Below are 22,422 nucleotides of genomic sequence, written 5' to 3' on the forward strand. Positions count from 1 at the left end.
TTTTAATTTTATATGTGTTCTGTCCTGTGAGATTCATCTTAGTATGAGTAAAAAAAGGTTTGGCACCACTGATTTAACCCATCAATTGTATTTTTAGTTAATGCCATTTTGGATATCCATGAACACGTTAAAATATTCAAAAGCTTTTTTTATCGGAATTCCAGGATTGATCAATTAAAATGCTAGTAATTGGGGATAGGCCCATAATAGCTTTGTCCTAGGCCATGATTGATATATGTAATTAAATTACATTGAACAGTAACACATGAATAAAAAGTAACATTAACAAAACATACTATGTCCACATTTGTTCGAATTGTACTGTAAAAAAATATACATTTTTAGAAATAAATATATGTACATTTTTAATTCTTCAAAAGCATATGACTGTTAAATAACAATTATTGAAAATCGCATGATATCTTTTTCGGATCAATATTCTTATATACAGATACATTACGCACATGGAAAATCATAGTTGCTACAAAAATGTTTCCAACGCTTCTCAACATAAACGACAATAATGACTGAAATATTATACTCACTTTTTGTTACAATTGTTCACAAAAAAGGAGCACCCATACATGGTCGTTACTTTGAGGAAGTGATGAACCTTATGAAGTCAAAATGTCCTTGCAAGCAACGTAATCTTCTAGCATGGAGGGCAGACACAGACGAGAGACAAGTTTCGGAAACCAAACCCCATGAGCTCTGTAAAGATGCTGTCGAATTTTTGTGCTGCAGATCTGCTTTAAACTTGAAGGGCTGTCTGTAAGGGAAAAAATATGATAAATTCTTAACACATTCATTTCCCAGACATTGTTTTCTTAAAAGGGTTGGGGGGGGGGGGGAGGATGTTGAATCAACAGCACTATTAATCTAAGTACACTATTTTTTGTAGTAAAAAAACACATAATTTTCATCTTTTTACAACTTTTATTACCTTACAGCCTTATATAAATACCTGAAGGGAAGTAAGTGTAGGACAAAACATTGTCAAATCAAACAATGTCAAAGCAGGCGGCCATCTTTTTATGAGTTTTGATGAATAGTTTTAAATACCCAAAGATACTTTAATAGGTCCTTTTGAAAAGGTGTGTACGTATTCTAGTTGAAGAAAAATGATCGTTTCACATCTGAAGGGGGGGGGGGGATTTTTTTTAAACGGACTTCCTTTAAATTCTTAGCACGGGCATTGCCATGCGGGTACTGCTAGTATACATATAAAAAGAACATTGCAAGTTTTCTATTAGACAACCCACAAGCACAATGTCCTTCTCAAAAAATTCCAAGAAGCAAAAAAATGCAGAACAAAACTAAAAAATTTAAAAGCAATTTTTGTGTTAAAAAGAAATAGATTGCAGCAGAATGAAACTTAACACTACCTTAAGACAGCAAAAATTCATGCTCACCTATTTCTGCCAGCATGTCCTTGACATCATCAGACACTGCCGCCACAAGGTCGTGGAGGGCAACTTGCACAATGCCGTCTATCACCATGATGCGCAGGAGAAGGCACAGGTAATCTCGGAGGGGCACCCTCTCCCTCCGCAGGTAGCGGACGGAACAGTTCAGGAAGGGCTCCCTGTCTCCCAGGAGACAAGGGCGCGGGTCACAACCGTGGTAGAGCAGCGGCCTCAGGAATCGGCCACTGGTCAGCAGGCAGTGCAGGAACACTTCATTTGTCGTGCAGATGCAGCGTGGGTAATTGACGTCTGTCCCGCCCTCCAGCAGGATGTTGAACTCGCGCAAGGTCGGGTTGCTGATGGCTAGAAGAAAATTAAGCGGAACAAGGTAAATTTTCAACAGTAAAGTTATTGTTTTTTAAGCCAGGGCTAAGGCGGAGCAACATGTCGGCAGATATCCAGAAACTGCAGTCTCATCCTCCTTATGGACTCATCAGTCTGGAATAGTCAATAAACGAGCTGGAGGGATATAAACATCTCATGGAAGCAGAAAGTGTCATCACACTGGTAGCTAAAACAAAATTAAACCAGTGAAAGTCTGCAGAAATGAAGTGGTTCAACTTGCCAATGGAAGGCAAAGCTTACATAGTACCAGTTTGTTGGCTCTCTCAGTTTCAATGAGAGAACATCTGCCTCCAGGATGTATGCCATAATCAGGTTGTTGGCATGTAGTTCTGCCTTAGCCGTGGGCAGGGGCGTGCACAGAAATTTTGGGGCCTGTCACAATAACTTTTCTGGGCTCCCTTCATATTGCCTTACCCCTATATTTCATCCCTAGTTTCAAAAATATTGGGCCCCCTTCAGGCTCGGGGCACCTGGGCCAACAGGTGCCCCTTCTCCCCCCCCCCTGGCCCTGGGTTAAAAGCAGTAATTTGCTGCTTATTACCTAATCTTTTATCTTCATTTTACAAGTTGAACCACAACATTGCTACCCGACTCTGGCTGAGGTGGTAAATCAGTTTTAGCTACCAGTTTGTTAGTAATCTCAGCTTCAATACAAGAACTTTTTTCTCTGGCTACGTTACAGACTACTCCAGACTGAAGAATCCATAACAAGGCAAAATGGCAGTTTCTGGATGTTGTAACCGGTTGGCGGTATATTGCATGTAGTTCTGCTTTAACCCTGACTTCAGAGGATAACTACTGCTTAACACATTATAGGCCAATTAGGTTTAAATAATACTTTGCTTGATTATTAATATCCCTTGTAAAAAGTACCTGTAATGTGTGTATTTTACAGATATTTACATCTGTAAAATACAAATATTTTTTACAACTGAAAAAGCTTTATTCAAATCCTCTAAAAGAGCAAAAATTGTATCAGTTACAATATTGTCATTTTTTCATGACATGATGGAGAACAAAACGCGGGTTTTAATCTACTCATTTTAGTTTGCTCTGACTCACACACAGCCTTAAGTTTGAAAAAAAAAATATTAAAAAATTTAAATACCTATTAAGACTATCAAGTTTTTGATATAAAATTTAAAAAAAAACTACTTCAGCACTTTTAAAACGCATGAAATTTACAACTGAAAATTTGTGTTGAAAGATAACCAGAAAAATGACCAGAAAATGAAAAAATCACACAAATGCTGAATTTAAAACATTTTCGGAATAAAACTTAGAAAAGCAAACCACAAATAATTTAAACTACTACCTCTCAACAATGGATGATAAGTATTGAAACCAATAGGATTACAGCTAGCACCAGCTTTTAGGAGGATAGCAATAGCTATCTCATTTCTTTTCAATATAGCGAATGAGAGTGTTGTCTCCCGATCAGGAACATAGGGCAAGTTGGGAAACCCAGGAAGCTCACATCTGTTCAAACTGTCAGGGGAGAAACCAGCAGCCAGAAGTGCTTTAAGGCATTCATGGCTGTTAGAAAGAACCAAAAAAAGAAAAAGAAAAAATAATTAATAATGAAAAAATTTTGAAATCTTTTTTTCAATTTTGAATATACACTCGGACCTCCATATATCGAACTTCCTCATATCGAAATTTTCTATATATCGAAATTCCAGCACGTTTCCATGTTCATTACATAGAAAAATTGTTTCTATATATCGAAAAAATCTCTATATATCGAAATTTTTCTCGAGACATTCGTAGATTTTTTTTCCACTTTAGACTGTTTGTCTCATGAAAAATGAAGGTTAGGGGAGAATATTATGTTCACTAAAGGTTGATATGAAACTCATATGGAATCTGGGGCTGAGAGGTGTGTAGATATGTCGTTGTTCCGTTCTGGAGTTCTTAAATTCCGTCAAGTTCATTTCAAATCTTATTACCAGTAACACTGTAAAATCAGTTTCAAGTTACCCCTTTTGTCTGTTGATTATCATTTTTAGTCTTTTAACTTCAATAAAAATCATTCAGGTTAAGTAGATTGTGGTTTTTTTTCTTTTTCTCTCAATCACATTGTCAAAACGAAAATACCCTAATATTGCGGATCAAGTTGAATTGACGAAGAATGAAGATGTGTGAAGACGCAAAAGTGTAATTCTGTTAATTTTTCAATTCTTAACTTTTAATCTGATGCTCGTATAAATTAGAAATTGGGTTTCATACACGAAAATGAGCTTTAATTTTAATGTTTTAGGAGATTTTTACGATAAAAACAGATTGTTTCTATATATCAAATTTTTTTCCGGCAATTTGCTACTTCGATATATGGAGGTCCGACTGTACTTGACAACAATTAGAAATTTTCTACTTTCATATTTATAAAATGAATCATTTTCAACCAGTTAAGCTTTTGAGAAAAAATGTGACCATGAAAAAAAATTTGGGTTGTGTTTTAGTTTGACTTTGTTAATGGGACACACCATATAACAGAACAGAGCATTTACAGTAGTTTTGTTTCAGTACATTTTCTTTTATAAATACAAATAAAACAAGCTAGAAATTTTAATTTTGTGAGTAATAGTAAGGATTTGTTATAAGAAGTACAAACTACATAGAGCTTATGACGAATCTTAATTGTTGCTATGAAAAATAAAATGTTTAGCTTGTATTATCTGTGATTGTATTATGAAACAAAACCTAGTGACAAAACTAATCCATATGTACCGTTCCATCACCTGGAATGGTCCTAACTGGTTTCCGATTGCATTTTTTTTTTTTTTTTTTTTGAATCCAGTTTCAGGGATTTTACTTGACACAGAGTATTTATACAGTTTAAATAGAAATTATTTTGAAATCAATAAAGATATAGATCCCTCATGTTTATTCTCCTCACACCCATGACCAGCTTTGAATGATATTTTACTTTTTTTTAAACATTAATTGGCTCTAAACCAGCAGTTTCCAACCCGTAGGTCGAGAAGAGCATGTTACTGGACTGTGGACACTAGTCGAGAGAATCTGAACCAAAATAAATCTTGCGGACTTAATTTCCGTTTTTTTGCGATAATTCACTTATTAGATACACCGTCACTCAAAACCTCTCCCTGTTTCATCGCCAACAAGGAACTTTAAGATTAAGATTTTTCATATATCTTGGGAACTTTTCCCTATAATAGAAGATGAAATCAAATGAATCAGAAACTTTCTTAAAGAAAATGGCCAAAAAAACTAATATTAGCTTCAAACTTCAAGTAAAAAATACTCCTCCTATGTTGAACCGGCATGACTAACCAATGAATTGAGACACTTGAGGGGCTTTTCAACAACCTACCTATTTGAATGAAACTTTACATTGCAGTTTAAAAAAAAAAAGAAAAGAAAAGAAATGCATTGAATGCTGCTAGTTATTTGAAACTAAAACGATCCAGTTTCAATAAAGATATCAACTCCCTCCTAGAGGTAAAACAGCGTCAAAAATCTTATGGAGCCTTAACTTTGATGACTTGTTTTTGAGTTTCCTTATTGCTATGTCCGCTAAGTGAATAGCAATCAAGTTATTTTCTTCCTTAAAAAATAGTTTAAAAATTGTTCTTATACAGTACATTATTATCAGTGGTGCAGCATGAGGGGAGAAGGGGATTAACATCTCCAGAACTTTTGTTTTTAACACTTTCAATCCTAATATGGTATATTACACTTAAGGATAGTTATGAGCAAATGATACCTCCCCCTCCCCAGAAAGTAAATTTTGGCTGTACCAATAATATCTAGTAGAAGTTAGTGGGCCTCAATGGTGTTATCCACAAAACTGGTGAGCCGCACAACTAAAAAGGTAGGGAACCGCTGCTCTTAACACATAGAAAAGAACAGAAAGAATGTTTTATCTTCACAGGGTTGATACTCTATTTGGATGAAAAATTTCCAGACTTTTTTACGACTTCATAAAAATTTTCATGATCCTGTTACACGAAGAGATTAGTACTATTCAATATCAAACTTGCTAATTTTTTTGGATATGAGCATTAGCAAAACTTCTACGATAATGCTATTACCTCATCAAAGCACTCTGTAATTGTAAAAATATCAGTGTTACCCTGAAAAAAACTAAACTATTCTAATTTTTCATCATCATATAAATTTTAGTAAAGTAAAAATACAGGGAATGCAACACACAGATGGAATTTTTAATAAATACTTAATAAATAGAGCAAAATGATAATGTACAGGACAAAAGTTGAATGAATCATTACGAAGTTTCAACAAATTTGCTTCAAAAAAACATTGCTTTTTGCTGTCAACAGCGCACCTAATCATCGATCTAACTTCACAGCATTTTGGTTCCAAAACGTAAAGCCAGTCTTCAGTAATTTCTGTTTTCTACACCAGATAATAATGAAAAACCATTCAGTAGTGAACAAATCTTCTGACTCAAATGCACTTGTTTACTTACTTACAGGGCTGCAGAGTCGGAAGAAAAATTGTCGACTCCAACTTCGGCTTTTTTATTATTTATTTTATTTTTTCTCCAAATCCCCCTTCCTCATAGAGAGGGGGGAAACCCCTAAACACAGATTGAAACATTAATTCCTTTTTATGAAATTTTTGCGTTGTATTTTATTGTAAACCTAAGATGTATAAAACGTTAGAAATTCAATTTTAAAATCAAATTATCCAATAGTTTTGATTTCTAAAGAGAGATTACTTCAAAATCCCATTAAAAAATTTTTGAATAGGATTAATTTGCTCCCCTTTAATGTTTAACTAAAAGATGTTGATCAAGTGCTGTGCTTTTTGAAAGCTGTAACTCGAGGGATTTTCTTTTTTTTGTGCTTAGTCAAAAAACTTTTCTTGACAGGAGGTGGTCCTTCCCCCTCCAGGGTGACACCCATCTGGTGGGTACCAGCTCAACTTAATCTCTATAAAAATTGAAATACTTTAATTCTGAAAAATTTCCCCAATAATATCCCTCTAAATCTTAAATTTAATCTCAAAAATTTCAACGAAAATATTGCACCATATTGCGGGGAGAGGTCGAGTACATGTATATCTGGAGCAAATTTTACCGAAAATGTGCCGGTATACAGCTTTGTACGAATAGCTTTTGCTATAGCTACATTTCTTGGTTCAATTTTTAATTATAGTTTTATTGGCAGCTTTAGAAGTAACCTTAATAAGATTTTAGGATTAACTACAATTATTGAGTTTTGTAACCAAGAAATCATATATCAATTTTATTTTGAACTTTTTAGTGATAGCTTTCTTAGATAAAATCTTTAGATTAAAAAAAAAAACTTTTATATTCTATCGGATCTTTTGGATTTGCGCTTTCGGGCCAAACCAACACTTATTTGAATTTACCAAGCAACCTCAGAAGTTTTCCGACTTGCTCAAGCAATTCCTTTTACTATTTTATAACTGAGATTGAGGTAAAAAATATATTATTTTTATTTGAAAGTGATTACTTAGGAAATGTTAGGCAAGAAAACTGTCTAAACTAAAGTTAAAAAATAAGCAAACTAGGGGACTGCGTGCTAGTTGTTACAGAAAGCTCGATAAACAATCAAGCCAACTGGTTGCCACAATGACAAGCATTTTCTTATTAGTAGCATGTAATCAAATAGGTAGTCAGTTTTTTAAAAAATGCAAGGAGAGTCGGTGAAAATTGAAGAAATAAAAAAACCCAGAGTCGGAGTCAGCATGTTTTCGAACAACTCCGACTCCTTTACCCCAAAATCAGATCGACTCCGACTCCACAGCCCTGCTTATTTACACATTTTCAAATGCATATACTGCCGTGTGCAGGTAAATGGCAGTATGTGCAGAAATGAGTTTTCGAGATATTTGAAGAAACGCGTTTTGGATTCAATATTAACAATAGGGAAATGTTGGAATAAGACATCTTTTTCGGGCTTTTTTTTCAGCGGAAACCAAATAAGCGAGCTTGTACAATAAAAATAACTTACACTAGATGAAAAAAATGCAAAAAAATGAAAAATGAAAATTTTGCAGTTATTGCCCTTTACCTGCACACGGCAGTATAAATGAATGCGTTTTTGAAAATCCAGAACACAGTTTAATTTCGGACATTGAACATAACAGGATGTCACATGGATCAGTTTTGTGGGCCATAAGTTAGCTACAACTATTTTAAAGGAGAAGGATTCCCCTATTCTGTATTCTATCGCCTGACTGATTATCTTTATTTTCTAAAACCTTCAGCAAATTAAGATAAACTCATTTAAATTTTCTTAAATTTCATATTCAAGTTTTTAAAAGGTAGTTGAAACAAACTCTGATGCAGGGCCGGATTTGGAAGTGTGGAGGCCCCGGGGCAACGAAGTAGTGGAGGCCACTCATCAAGGTTCGAAAAGATTATCATATTTTCGAAAATATCCGATACTTTGATATATATCCGAATATTTTGATATATATGTATATATTCGATATTTTCGATCCATGAAAGTTAGGATATTTTGTAAAAATTTAATTGTGGGGACCCCTTTGTTGTGGAGGTCTCGGGGCAGTAGCCCCGCCACTTCTCCCTTAAATCCGGCCCTGCTCTGATGCAATTGCATAGTGATTTTTTAGTGGACGTGGGAAAACCAAGAATGTGCAAATCTGCTAGGACAGAATATAAAATATAAGAAGTGATGAAAATAATGGTGAATTCAAATTTCGTGTGTCCAAGCAGTAAAAAAGAAGGCAGGCAGCTGCTACAGAAGTGGATGCAATGGGATTTAAAAATTCAGATTCATTTTTGGGATTGTTCAATTTTCCAGTTTTAATATGCAATATTAAAACTGGAATCACTGAAGATTTCTATTGCTCTTTCAGCTACTGTTACTTTGTTTGCCCAGGACATTTTTCCATGACTTTCGATGAAAATATTAATTTTCCATAACTTTTCCAGATTTAAAATGCGTTAAAAAAATTTTGCCATGACTTTCCAGGATTTCCATGACCAAACAAACCCTGTCTTCATTTGTATTTTTGAGAAAATTTTTCTCCTGGTGAAGAAACAGTGTTCTAAACCAGAAAAAGGAAGATTTGGTTGGAAATTGCATATGAAAAAACACAATATTTAAGGAATTCAGCATCATGTTCAATAATTTTTTACTATAAAATAATTAATAATAGTGACACTACCTGATGATGATTTAATTTCCTTTTATTCCCAGAAAATGCTATTTTTATTTGACTGAAAAAACTATGAATAAAAATCTGCCAATGAAATACTTTTTTTCAGTACTGTCATTTACTTATAGTCTGAGAGCAAATGGTTTCCCGTGCAATTTTTGTGATACAATTATGAGAGTTACTTTTTCTGAAAGTTATTGGCACGAGGAAAACAAATTTGGATGTTGCCAACCTCGAAAATGACGCAAGAGGGCGGTTATAACTGTGCTGGGTGGCAAATGGTTTTTCGTTCAATTTTTGTGATAAAATTTGGGAGCTAGTTTTTCTGAAAGGTATTGGCACGAGGAAAACGAATTTGGATGTTGCCAACTCCAAAAATGTTGCAGGGGACAGTTATAACTGAGCTGGGGGGCAAGTAGTTTTCTGTTCAATTTTTGCAATACAACTGAGGGAGTAAGTTTTTATGAAAGGTATTGGCATGAGGAAAACAAATTGGGATGTTGCCACCCCGGAAAAAGGTGCAGGGTGTAGGCAAGGGGGGGTGGTTATAACTGCGCTGGAGAGCAAGTGGTTTTCTGTTCAGTTTTTGTGATACAATAAAAGGAGTTAGTTTTTCTGAAAGGTATCGGCACCAGGAAAATTAATTTGGATTTTGCGAACCCCGAAAATGGTGCAGGGGGCAGGCCCCCCTGCAAATATATAGGCAATACAGTTGAATTTTGATAAGTCGAAGTTTATAACTCAAATACTCCTTTATCTCTAAGTTTTCATTGGGTTCCAAACTCTTGACACTGTTGTGGAAACTTCCCGTAACTTGAACTTCCAATAACTCAAACGTTTTAGCCGGTCCTTTGGGATTTCAAGTTATCGAGAGTTGACTGCATATGTAACATATATCTGCAAATATATAGCTCTATATAAGGGCAAACGTAAATCAGCTAGTTTTCAACATTTGTTAGTTGACAACAAGTTTTCAAAGCTTAAAATGCTTAAATCCATTAATAACAGCATCATAATGCATAAACATTGGAATTAAATTGCATTTCGGAGTTATTAAGAGCTTCCTTTTCAATGTAAGAGATGTAAATATATGAAGAAAATGAATCCGGCTAAGGATGATTTTTGCGTTGGTAAACGGTTTCTTGTACTCAAAACAATCATTTCGGTAATAATGTGAGAGGGATCCTCTTCCCTCTCCATGATTTTGGAAATATAATGAACCTGCACATTTTGAATTTTTTCCTTCTTTCAATATATTTCTCCCTTTTATTGAATCTGTACCCTTTCCCCAGGCCCGTCATTTTTTTTGGGAGGGGGGGGGGGGGTCAGTAGGTGTACACCCCCTTCCCAAGCTTAGAAAAGTTAATGCTTTTACATATAAGTCGGCGTGGTTTTTGTTGTTATAAAATTTGCATTGAGAACACATCATTACTTCCACTGAAAAACTCGGAAATGACTGCCTGCCTTTGCTCTCTGGAAAAAATTTGAAAAAACTGGCCTGCATGGGGTAACCAGCAGCGTAACGAAGGGGAGGAGGAAGCGAGTGGCTTGTCCTAGTCACTATTTTATGATTCGGAAATTCTAACACTTATGATGTAGAGATGCAAACCTATTTTCCTAGGTCTCTAAAATTATTTGTCAGTTTTCAGATTTGAAATTACCTATCGTTGAGACATGGCATTTAGAAGAGGCAGCAACTCATATTCCAGTAGAGCACTTACGAAGCTCACACGAGGTAGCTGGCACAAAATTAATTTTACATGCTGTTGATGCAACTTTACGAAGTGCCTCTTACTATTCATAATCACATGCCAGATACAGATGTTCTTGTACTGGTTCTTTGGCGATACCACATAACATGCTAGAGAACATCGTACATTGTTAGGGAGCGGTAAAAGGGAAAGACAAATTGCTCTCAAACCAATCTGCAATGTTTTACCTGGCTTTTATGCATTTACTTTTCGTAACTTGTATCGTTTCGTATTGAGTTACTATGTTCCAGGCCACTCACAATTGAAATGTAGACCAAACACGACTCGCAAGTTGAGTATCAATGGCCTATATAATTTACAGCACATTCGTAATTGTATAAAATTCTATTAAGCGTGCTTTAAGATATTAAAAATTGTCGTGAGTACATAAATTATGAAGAGAATGCTAGTTAAGAGAAGCAAGTTAACGTTCAATTGAGTCCCCCCTAATCGGATAAGGGGGTCGAAAACAATGCCTACTTATAAGCAAAAATATTAGAGTTTCAATTTCAGAGGGTTCCCCATGATTCCCCAAATGACGAGCTTGGGCAAAGGGTACAAATTCAATACTAACTGATTTTCCTCATGGCAATACCTATCAGAAAAACTAACTCCCATAATTTTATCACAAAAACCGTAACAAAAACCACTTACCCCCCCATTCCAGTTACAACCTCCCTGCCCAATCTACACCATTTTAGGGGTTGGCGAAATCCAAATTCGTTTCCCTCGCGCCAATACCTTTCAGAAAAACTAACTCCCGTAATTGTATCACAAAAATTGAATGGAGAACCATTTGCCCCCCAGCAGTTACAACCGCCCCCTTGCCCCTCTGCAACATTTTTGGAGTTGGCAACATTAAAGTTCATTTTCCTCATGCCAATACCTTTCAGAAAAGTAACTCCTGTAATTGTATCATGAAAATTGAACAGAAAACCACTTGCCCCCCAGCACAGTTATAACCGCCCCCTTGCACCATTTTTGAGGTTGGAACATTTGTTTTCCTCGCTCGTGGCAATACCTTTCAGAAAAAATAACTCCCAATTAACTAATACTGTATTAATACATTTGTTTTTACCGTTTTTGCAACTGTTGTTTAATATTTCCTACAGGCGACATTCAGACTAAGGAGGTTAATTTAAAACAAACTAAGAAAAAAACCTACTATAAAGAACCTTTGGTTAATTTTCTTGATTTAAAAACAATATTGTTCCAAGCTTATTCAGTTTGTGGCAAATGTCCTGACCTAAATTATCCAGTTATGTATGTTTTTGGTATTCTGCTATGGGTAGGTAAAGGAGGGCAGTAACTGCAACTTTTTCAGTTTTTTTTTTTTTTTTTTTGCACTTTTGTCATGTATTGTACGTTAGCTTATTGCTTTTAGCTGAAAAAAAAAGGCACGAAAAAATGTGTAATTAGACATTTTCCAATCATTAGTATTGAATCAAAACCACATTTCTTCAAATATCTTGAAAACTCATTTCTGCAGATACTGCTGTTTACCTGGCCCACGACAGTATTGGACTTCTTTTATCAATAAAAAGGATTTTTCTGGAATTACTATTTTAAATTCACAGGTTTTACAATATTTGTAATAATCTTAGTTGTTTTAATAAAGAAGCAGATCATTTAAAAAAAAACTTTCTCGAAACTTTTTCCCAAAACACCAATTAAAAGTTAGTCATGCAAAAGGCTTGATCACTACACACTAAAGGGCTGATTTTGAATTCTAACCACAAATGTTGGACATAAATGATGTCTTCTTGATAGTAAATTCTCATATGAGGAAAGGCTTTGATGAAATCGTGTCTTGCACTTGCATTGACAAAATTATTTTGGATTGCTTTGTCTTGCATCTAATTGGCTCATGTTTTTAATTACTACATCATATTCTGATACGTTATGATTTACTTTGTTCATCTCAATGGCAGATACATAAAGAAATTCTTTCATTTCAGGAATTAATGTAAGTGACTGAAACTTAATTGCAAATTGTCCATTTTTTATTTGAATTTTCTGGTAGTAACCACAAGTTTCACTCTTCCCTGTTGCTTTTTAGTCATTTATAACGTTCCTTTCTAACATTTATTTTTACTCATAGCAGTGGCAGAGTGAAAGGGGTCACCCCCAGTGACCTCGGTTTCAACCTTGAGAGTAAGTTCTGTTGGTTGAGAAAGAAATCAATATACAAATACAAAATACGAAAGTGACGACCAGCAACAGGCTCTGGGCCCAGCTCGACTGGTATTAGTCAATTTACAATCCCCAGTGAAGAGCAATGGCCCTCTTAAAACTATCTACCCCCTTGCTCATTACCACCTCTTCTGGTAAACTGTTCCAAGGTTCCACTACCCTGTTAAAATAATAATTTTTCCTAATATCCATGTTAGCCTGAGATTTAAATAGCTTAAAACAATGACCCCTTGTCCTGTTTTCAGTGCTAAACTTCAGCTCCGTAACATCTTTCATTTTAATAAATTTAAACAACTGAATCATGTCCCCTCGGTCTCTTCTTTGCTCAAGACTACATTTTTAGCCTTCTAAGCATGGAATCATCATAACTGAGAAAGTCCATTTATTAGCCTTGTAGCTCGCTTTTGAACCCTTTCCAATACATTAATGTCTTTCTTAAGATAAGGAGACCAAAACTGAACAGCATACTCCAAATGAGGTCTTACCAAACTTCTATATAAGGGCAGAAGTACTTTAGATTTGTTTGAAATAGATCTATTGATAAACCCAAGCATCTTATTGTCCTTGTTACTAGCAATGCTGCACTCTTGGCTAAACTTTAAATCCTGACTTATTAAGACCCCCAGATCAGTAACTTTGTCTGCCTGACTAATTGCTGAACCTTGCAAATAATAACTTGTACACTTATTTCCTTGCCCTAAATGTAGCACTTGACATTTCCCAACATTAACAGCCATACCCCATTTATCAGCCCACTCCGTAATATGATCTAGATCCTCTTGCAGCTGTTTTGCTTGTTCTTCATTTTCTACAGTCCCCATAACTTTGACATCAGCAAAACAATTCATGTTCCCAGAAATATTTTTGTGAATATCGTTCATAAAAACAATGAACAAAACAGGTCCTAACACTGATCCTTGAGGAACCCCGCTTAAAACCTCACTCCAATTAGAATAATTTCCCCTTACAACTACCCTTTGTTTCCTTCCGGTCAGCCAGTTTTTTACCCAAATGAAAGTTTTCCCTCCTATTCCTATATCAGCTAATTTGCTAAGTAGTGCAACATGCGGTACCTTATCGAAAGCTTTTTGAAAATCAATGTAAACAACATCTACAGGCTTCTTATTGTCCAAAGTCATGGTAACTTTGTCATAGAAATGTAATAAATTAGTTGCACAAGATTTACCTTTCCTAAAACCGTACTGAAAACTAGTCAATAGATTATTAGTCTCTAGAAAATTTACTATCTTAATTTTTATCAATGTTTCAAAAATTTTGCAAACCACCGAAGTTAGACTCACAGGTCTATAATTCCCTGCACTCCCTTTAGACCCTTTCTTGAAGAGCGGTGTAATGTTAGCCAGCTTCCAGTCCTCTGGCATTGTTCCCGAGTTATAAGAAGCATTGAAAATATTTACGATTACATCTGCTAATTCCTCCGCACATTCAACTAAAATTTTTGGATAAATATTATCAGGTCCCGGAGCCTTAGTCTCTTTAATTTTTTTCAAATGAAGTAAAACATCATCCCTGGAAAATACAAAGTCCTCAAGCTGTACTATAGCTTGTGTCTTGTTGGAGTCAACAGTTGAGATACAGTCATCGTTAAAAACACTCGAAAAAAAGTTATTAAGAATATTAGCAATATCACTATTGTCCTGATCTATGTAACATATCTATGTAACATAACCGAAAAGTTTGATATGTACTGGTAAGTGCAAATCTTAATATATAAAAATCTTTGTGTGGACGTTTGTCACTATAAGGCTTTTAAATGGCTGGGTCGATTTTGATCAAATTTTTTGTGTGTTATTAAGTTGTGACAAGCATGGTTTCGAAGTACCATTGATCGAATCGGAAAGGTTTTTGTTAATTAATTAATTCATTTAAACATTGGATGGTTATATCTCCCAAATGATTAATATTTATTTTAACCTGTTGTTGAGAGAAAACTGAAATAAATATTTAACCTGTTGCCAAAGGACAATAAGAAATACAACTCTGCTTTTTGTAATGAAATTTCCTTCTGTGATATGTCAATTGAGAATAGATAAAACGTAGAGAGAGAGAGTGAAGCCTTCATATTTCTTGAGAGCAACTATTTTAGGTCACGAGACATATTTTCAAGTAAAGCACTGAAAGGTTCATGCAAAACATTTGTTTTGTCGTCATAATTGAACCATGTAACCGGATCGGTGCTATAGGTTTTCATAACCAAATTATCAGAAAGTACTGTCTTAGCAACATTTGTTTCTCTGCACAAATCCATTTGAGTTTTGGCACAAATGTCTAGAATATTTTAAGGATTATCAGTACATTATTAAAGGAAAAGGTGATGGAATTTAAAGATAAAAGGAATTTTATTTTTGTCCAGATAAATTACAACAGGGTAGTTCTGTTCACAAAAGATCAGTGTAGTGGAAGATCTTCATCTTTGGTAGAAAGAAAAAAAAGGCAATATATGAAGTTTTAAAAGTTTTCGTTCAAAAGGTCGGACAGCTAATCGGTCAGAGTTAGCTTCGCTCACTGATCGGCTGGGTTACAGTAAAGTGGTAGCTTGGCGACTTAGGCTATAAACAATAGAGTTGCGTGATCATATGTTTACATTTTAAAGCTACTGTTGATGTAATTAATTGTATTTTTTGTTTATTTGGCGAACTATTTCAAATTGCAAAGAATTGTTTTTCTTTTTAAAAGAGTTTTTAAAAAGAGAAACAAGTTATTTTAGTTAATTTTTTTTTAGTCATTTTAGTTGAAGAATGTGTTTATTTTACAACTTTAGGGACAAGTGATTTTCGCTTATTCAGAGAACTGTTTTTACCTTTATCATTTTTTTAAACAATATCCTTTCGATTGTTTTATTCTTTTTTATATGGGGGTGTTGCAGCGGGATTTCCCGTTTGTTCTAGATGGGTAGTTAGTTTTTTACACTTAATATCTGAGGACGCTTTTTATCCTTTGAGTATGGCTGAAGGAACAAACCATCAAGTACGGGAGAAAAAATAATTAATAAAACAACTGCTCAGTGGGCATAAGATAAATCAAGTTGTAATAAATATACACATTCTGACACCAAGTAGCTTAAAACATTTTATTATATTTTTCAACAAAACGGTTCAAAACACTTAATAGTTTATTGAAATTTTTAAACTTTCAATTTACAAAGTTTGAACAGAACAACGTCTGTCGGGTCCTCTAGTTAACAATTCAAATCTATCTGAAACAAAACTGCTTACAATGAAACTGACAAATTAAAAGCAATAAATACACTCTCAAAGTAACAAAATGAAATAATTTTATACCCCTATAACAACAAGACAGCAACAATAAAAAAGGATAAAGTAGAGGCTATTACCTCTCCCATTCAACAGCTAAGTGCAGAGGACAGATCATGTCAGAATGAACCCAAGTGCGAGGAGTAGAAGGGTGGAAATAGGAGATAAGTGCATTCACATCCATCTTTGATAACAAAATATCCAAGCACCTGATCAAATGAAAAATTCATTAAAATATAACAAAGTCCTCAAAAGCATAACATACATTTTGTAGTCTAACAGTTATCATACCATTATTCAAAAAGAAAAAAAAAAGCATGTACTTTTTGTCTAGTATTGCAAAAGTGCTCATTTTTTTGAAATCTCTAAAAAAAATGCATGTTTTCTTTATATGCAGTAAAAGCTCATGCATAGTTTGAAATTTAGTATGAAAACAAGATTCAAAGCTGGAGGGTCAATTTACACGCTGGTCTAAAATTCTGAAAGATTTTCCTGAACATAACCTAATTTGAAAAGAACCCTGAAAAAGTCTACATTTTCCCTCTTTCATTCCAAATAAACATGAAAGAAAGGAATGCGGATGCATTTTAATGCAGTTTTTTACTGTATGACCCTTAGTTACACCTATTAAAGTTTACTGTACAAAAGTGGGAAACGTTAAATACCAGATTCAAGAACTTTGTTGATTGTGTGGAATGTAGGTCTCATTTTGTTTCTGTCAAAGAAAAAAAAAATCTTAATTCAGCTATAAGAATTCAAAAACCAATACTTCTATTAATTCAATGTAAAAGCAATAAGAAAAACCACAATCGCAAAAATGAACTTATTACAAAATTCCCATTCACCAAAAAAAAAATCTCTTTCATACTCTAGTATAAAAAATTGCACATTCCCGTTCATAAATGTTCTTCTCATGTTTCATTTTCTGTCCTTTAAAAACATTCACTGCTGAAAACAGCAGCAAAATTTTTTTATTTCCTTAATCTCATAATGTTGTCTTTAAAAAAGTGCTTTCTTTTAATATTTACAAATTAATAAGCATTTCTACATAATTTTCTTCACATGTTGTCTTACTTGTTTATTATTCTGGTAATTTGATCAGTGTATACAATCAGCAAACAGCCATTTTTAGTAACCAGGTCCTGAGTATTGTAGATAATTGGTGCTATACTATATATAAATTTCATATTTCTTTAAATCTTACAACCAACTGCTCAAAATAGCTTAAAATCAAGTAAAAAAAATTAATATAAAAGCTATCCATTTCTTTTTTCTTTAAAACCAAAACTCTGTGGCACAACAGCCTGTGAGGGCCAAGGTCTACTGTGCGGAACTCAGTTTTCCTGACCAGGGGCTCTAGGGTGCAAGGGAGATGTTCTGGTTTGGTGGTCAGCCTAAGGCTTTCTTTAAACTAAACATAATTATTTCAGTTAATTTAATTTTCTGTAGATCGGGGACTGAAAAATATTTTTGGTTACAGATCATAGAAATACAAAGAGGTAGAAATTCAGTGGTATTTGCACAGCCTGACAAAATTCCTGAGAAAAAACAAGTTTGTGGGAAAAGTTATACAACTTAACTCCCACACTGATTAATATGATTTAATTTATGACAATATATTCAAAGAACTTCCCACATTAACTTTGCAATTTCGGGGTCAAGACATAAAAAATACACCGATAACTTTTGTGATTAAGTTTTTATCAATTATGATTAAGGGATCCCATAATACAGATCCTCAAACTCAATAGTGTCAAAGTTCATTAATAAAAAAAATAAATTACTACTTCTAAATCAAAAATTAATTTTAAAAACTCCAAAAACTTTGTACTTCCAAAGAAAAACTAAGGGCATTTGAAAAAAAAAAAACTAATACATTAGTTTTGTTTGTAGACAACAGATAGCTAGAGATGCAACATGCCAGTCTTACAGTGACAATAGGAGAAATAACTAGTAAGATTAATCAGATCCACTCTGAAACCTTAAATATAAAAGGAAAACACAATATATTTGACCAGCATTTGAAACTTTTAAGATTAAGTGCTAGTTCGCAGGCATTTCTGAGCTTTTTCAGAGCATAAACAACCCTAGAAGATTATAAGCTGTGCTGCGCACAGGAATGGATACAAGGGGAAGGTCATCTGAGTCATGCCCCCCCCCTCCCTTCAAATCACCGACACTATTATTTATCCACCATTATTGCATGTGTTTATAATTTAACAATTACATACAAGGTAGAATATCAAGCAAATATATTATCACACGTTGTATTCAAATACCTTATGAACAAAATGTAAGTGTTTGCCGTAATGATTTTAATTTATCAATTACAGCATAACTTCGATTTAATGACACTGGATTTAATGATTTCCTCAATTTGACGATACATTTCACTGGTTTGGATTTAACTGCATTGAATGTATATGCTCCTCAATTTAACGATATCTTATCCAGTCCTACGACAATGGTTAAATCAGGGCTATACAGGGGTGGTGTCCCTCATATAACAGGGTTAATTTGTTCTGTGTAGTATCGAAACCATGTCATACAAGACTTTTTTAAAAATAACATTTTTATTTATTTTTAATACTAATTATATATGCGCATGAGAAAAATCAGCTTAAGATATATCGTGTTATATCAAAACCGTGTTATACGAGACTTAGAAATAATGTGAATCAAGGGATGTGTACCGTGTTATACCGAAACCAAGTTTCATAAAAACAAAGTAAAAACTTATTAGAGTTATCAACCATTGACAGAATGTATTAAACAAAAATGAAATTCCATCTTTTAAACATATAACACTTGAGTTATATCAAAACTATGAAGTATTAAATTCAAGTTTTGTACCATGTAATATCAAAATCACATTATAATAATCGCAAATTTGGTACCGTGTAATATCGAAACTGTGTTATAGAAGTATTGTGTCATAAGAGGGACGCCTGTACTGTATTTGTTTAAGTAAATATCTGAAATAATGTTTCCTTTCATTATTTCTAATTACTATTTAAGTTTATGCCCTACTAGGCACTTGATTCCTAGCCTACTTTGTGCTTTTAATACAGCACTAAAACACTTTTTTGTATCCAAAACGCAAATTTTTTCAGCATGACCCCTCCCTGCTAAAATGCTAGTCTTTATCTGCTCCTCGCCTCATTATTATAGTACGCCTTTATATTTTACTTATTCCCATTTGTAAGAACAACCATACTCACAGTAGCTTCAAATATCATGGAAAATTAAAAAAAAAAAAAAAACTTGCAGTTTATGATTTCCTTGCACAGCCATGTGGAGAGCAGTTGCATGATCGGAAGTCTTTAAATCCGGATTGGCCCCATACTCCGTCAAAAGTGCGACACAGTCCGCAAAGCCTTGCTGAGCAGCAATCATCAGGGGAGTGGCCCAATCTTCTGCACCAATGTTGACAACATCTTCCTGACCTGAAATAATGTCAAAAGCAATTGCAGTAAAACTTTGATGCAACATAACTCCAGGGACCCAATGCGATTATCACTATAGAAGGAGATAGTTACATTGAGATGCAATAATATTCAAATTTGAATACAGTCGAGTCCCGACTTACGCGAGGGATACGTTCCAAGACACCTCGCGCAAGTCGGAATTTCGCGTTGTGGAACAAGGTATGTTAGGTAATTTTTTATAAGCATACTCAATTGTTTCAGACGTTTGTAAACACTCCTCATGTTGTTTCAAACTATTTATTAACTATATATTGCAGTATCTTTTACAAAGAACCGACTTTTTCTGTATTTTAGAAAAAGCGTTATTATTTGGCATAAAATTCTGTAATTTAGCACAAAATCAATGATTAATGGTGGAGAGATACTTAAAATAAAGCGGTATGTTACTTACAGTATGTACACTACAGCATTATTATAGCACTTAACAATATAGATATAGTAAATATATTCTTAGTTTAAAAAATGAAGAAGGTTTATGCAGCGCGATCAGAATATTATCAGAATGTATTTTATCAATGTTCATATGTAAAATGAAAAAAAAAAGTTAAGAATTGGAGCGGTTATTTGTATAAACTAAAGCAAAGCATTGTTTAGACTAATACAGGGGGTGAACTTCCGCTTTCAGTGATGCTAAAGGGATGAAAGTCCATTCACAAAACCAATATTTAGTGTCAACGAAGCCCATTCTAACTCTCCGCCGCTCTTTTCTGAAAAATTTCCTGTTGCAGGCGAGTAATTTGTGTCCTCACTAAAAAATTCATTACTCATGAAAAACTCGTGTTATAGCCATTTTGTGTAAGTCGGATCGCAATGTAGCAGGATCCGTCTGTAGCTTATTTAACTCTCTGGCGGTTTGACATACGAGCGGAATTTCACCTGGAAAAGGTCACCTTGGGAACATGGCTATCTGCTCGAAACGGTCAATACTTTTTATCTTGAAATTCCCTCCCCCTTTCGGAAGGAGATAAAAAGCACTTAATCCCTTTTGACCAGGACGTGCTGTCAAAGCTCAACCCCTTTCTTTTCAACGCGTGTCGCAGGGAAGAGTGGAACTCCTCCAGACATGCTGTCAAGGTCCGTCCCGCCCATTTCTCTCCTCAACACGTGTAGCAAACGAGTTGAATTCCTTTCAGCCAGTCGTGTTTTACTAAACACAACTTTCTGTAATATTTATGAAGTAATAATCTAGATTTTAAATCTCTGGAATTGCTATCTCCTACTACTGCTCTAAATTACTATTCACATATTTTATTATTGAATTTAACTACTCATATTCAACATTTATAAAACAATATTTGGAACAAGTTATTTCAATATGAAATAGCTAAATGCATTTAGTTATGATTGTAATGTTTTGCATAACCTGAAATGATACGTAATAATAAAAAGCAATAAAGGAATTCCCTCCCCCCTTCCGCGCAACAGCAATTCGTTGTTTTTCTTTTAACGCTGGGGGAAAAAAGCACTGCAAATTTATACATCTATGCATACTTTTTACATACTATGTTTGTATATGTATATTTTTTTCTTTATTTGTGCATTTTTATGTTTCGAATCTCGCCATATTTGAGACTAAGTGATCGTAATAGCGGTATACCTAGGCTTGCCTTATTTCCGAAATGTTCAACCAGGACCCCCCCCCCCCCCCCCCACCGTGGGTATTTCAAAAGGTACACACCCCGGCTGGTTTTCAGAGTGTTTTAGAAGCTCAATGCTATGGATAAATGATTACTAATTATCAGCCTAAACCAGGAATAATAAATGATACATGACGCAAGCAGATACATTTAAACAATTTATTTTGTAAACGTTAATCTTTTGAAGTTACTTCAGCAAGAAATGAGGAATTGAATTTTGAACAATATTTACTTGTTTATTGGATTGGCTAGGACTTTTTTAGAAAGTCTTTTTTGTTTTAAATCTTTTTGTAAAATTCCTTACAAGCAAATCCGATAGTAATTTTATAGCTCATAAATTACAAATCTATACCTCAGAGCTAAACTAACGTGATTCACATACGCTACTTTACAGGAGAGAAAAAAATATGTCATGTGAGTGCAATTTTCGAAAATATGTAAAATATCCGATATTTTCAATCAACGCAAGCTAATGTCTTCAAAATAGTAAATGCATCCTCAAATCACTCTTATTTATTATTATAATGTGCAGACTTAAAATTAAGGTTTCTTTAATTATTCATATCTAATATTCCATTTTACATTTTAGTCGATTTTAATAGAGTTAATATAGCGTTAGCTGTTCTACTCATTTGTCTTCTGTTAGCTACTTTTACACAGTTATATGATTCAGAAAAAAAACAATATGCAACAATCAGGAGCATAGTCATAAGACATTTTCTTTTGTTCCAACCAATGGTTAACATTTAATTAGGTACTTTTAATATGCATTAAAATTGTTACATTACTAATAATTTTATGAATAAAAAAATACATTATTTTGTTATATTAATGTGTAATAATACATCATAAAACTATAGTGCATAACTTTTTAGGTATTTTTAATAATAAATGAGCTATATTACTATGATTAATATAATTTTTATACTGAAAATACCGTAGTTGGAAAAATAAATATCGTAAATATCAAAATATCAGGATATTTTCAGAACAAATATCGGATATATATCGGCGAACCCTAGCAGTAATAAACAGAAAATTCAAATTTTTGGACTTACGTCAGTCTGGCTACGAGGTACAGAAATGAAAAATTTATTATTTTAAATAATCCTTCACGGTTAATT

General features: G+C 34.0%; 2 protein-coding genes across 2 annotated transcripts in view; both read right to left on the reverse strand.

Moving 5' to 3' along the window:
• Positions 1–614: 614 nt before the first annotated feature.
• LOC129220605 (uncharacterized) lies at positions 615–14,501 on the reverse strand. Its single transcript, XM_054855035.1, has 4 exons — positions 14,458–14,501; positions 3,127–3,347; positions 1,413–1,769; positions 615–769 (listed from the first exon to the last, which is right to left on the reverse strand). Exons 1-4 carry the CDS (start codon positions 14,499–14,501, stop codon positions 615–617), a joined length of 777 nt encoding a protein of 258 aa, XP_054711010.1.
• A 1,516-nt stretch (positions 14,502–16,017) lies between these two features.
• The window catches only part of LOC129221203 (ankyrin repeat and SOCS box protein 3-like), a 34,152-nt gene continuing 27,747 nt past the window's right edge, over positions 16,018–22,422 (reverse strand). Inside the window, exons 5-7 of the mRNA XM_054855654.1 lie at positions 19,442–19,619; positions 16,254–16,382; positions 16,018–16,115 (exon numbers count right to left, since the gene is read on the reverse strand). Of these exons, the coding sequence (XP_054711629.1) occupies positions 16,112–16,115; positions 16,254–16,382; positions 19,442–19,619 (311 nt within the window). The 3' untranslated portion in view covers positions 16,018–16,111. The remainder of the gene's footprint in view (positions 16,116–16,253; positions 16,383–19,441; positions 19,620–22,422) is intronic.

This window comes from Uloborus diversus, chromosome 4 (genome assembly GCF_026930045.1).
Source record: "Uloborus diversus isolate 005 chromosome 4, Udiv.v.3.1, whole genome shotgun sequence".
Classification (NCBI taxonomy): Eukaryota; Metazoa; Arthropoda; class Arachnida; order Araneae; family Uloboridae; genus Uloborus; species Uloborus diversus.

What these genes read in the sequence shown, in the direction of transcription:
- LOC129220605 (XM_054855035.1), bottom strand. Translation starts at nt 14,501, where the DNA reads ATGACTGTATCTCAACTGTTGACTCCAACAAGACACAAGCTATA. An exon ending in CCAACAAGACACAAGCTATA is followed by an intron (nt 3,348 to 14,457) that starts GTACAGCTTGAG and finishes TCTTTCTAACAG; the next exon opens with CCATGAATGCCTTAAAGCAC. An exon ending in GGACATGCTGGCAGAAATAG is followed by an intron (nt 770 to 1,412) that starts GTGAGCATGAAT and finishes TTTCCCTTACAG; the next exon opens with ACAGCCCTTCAAGTTTAAAG.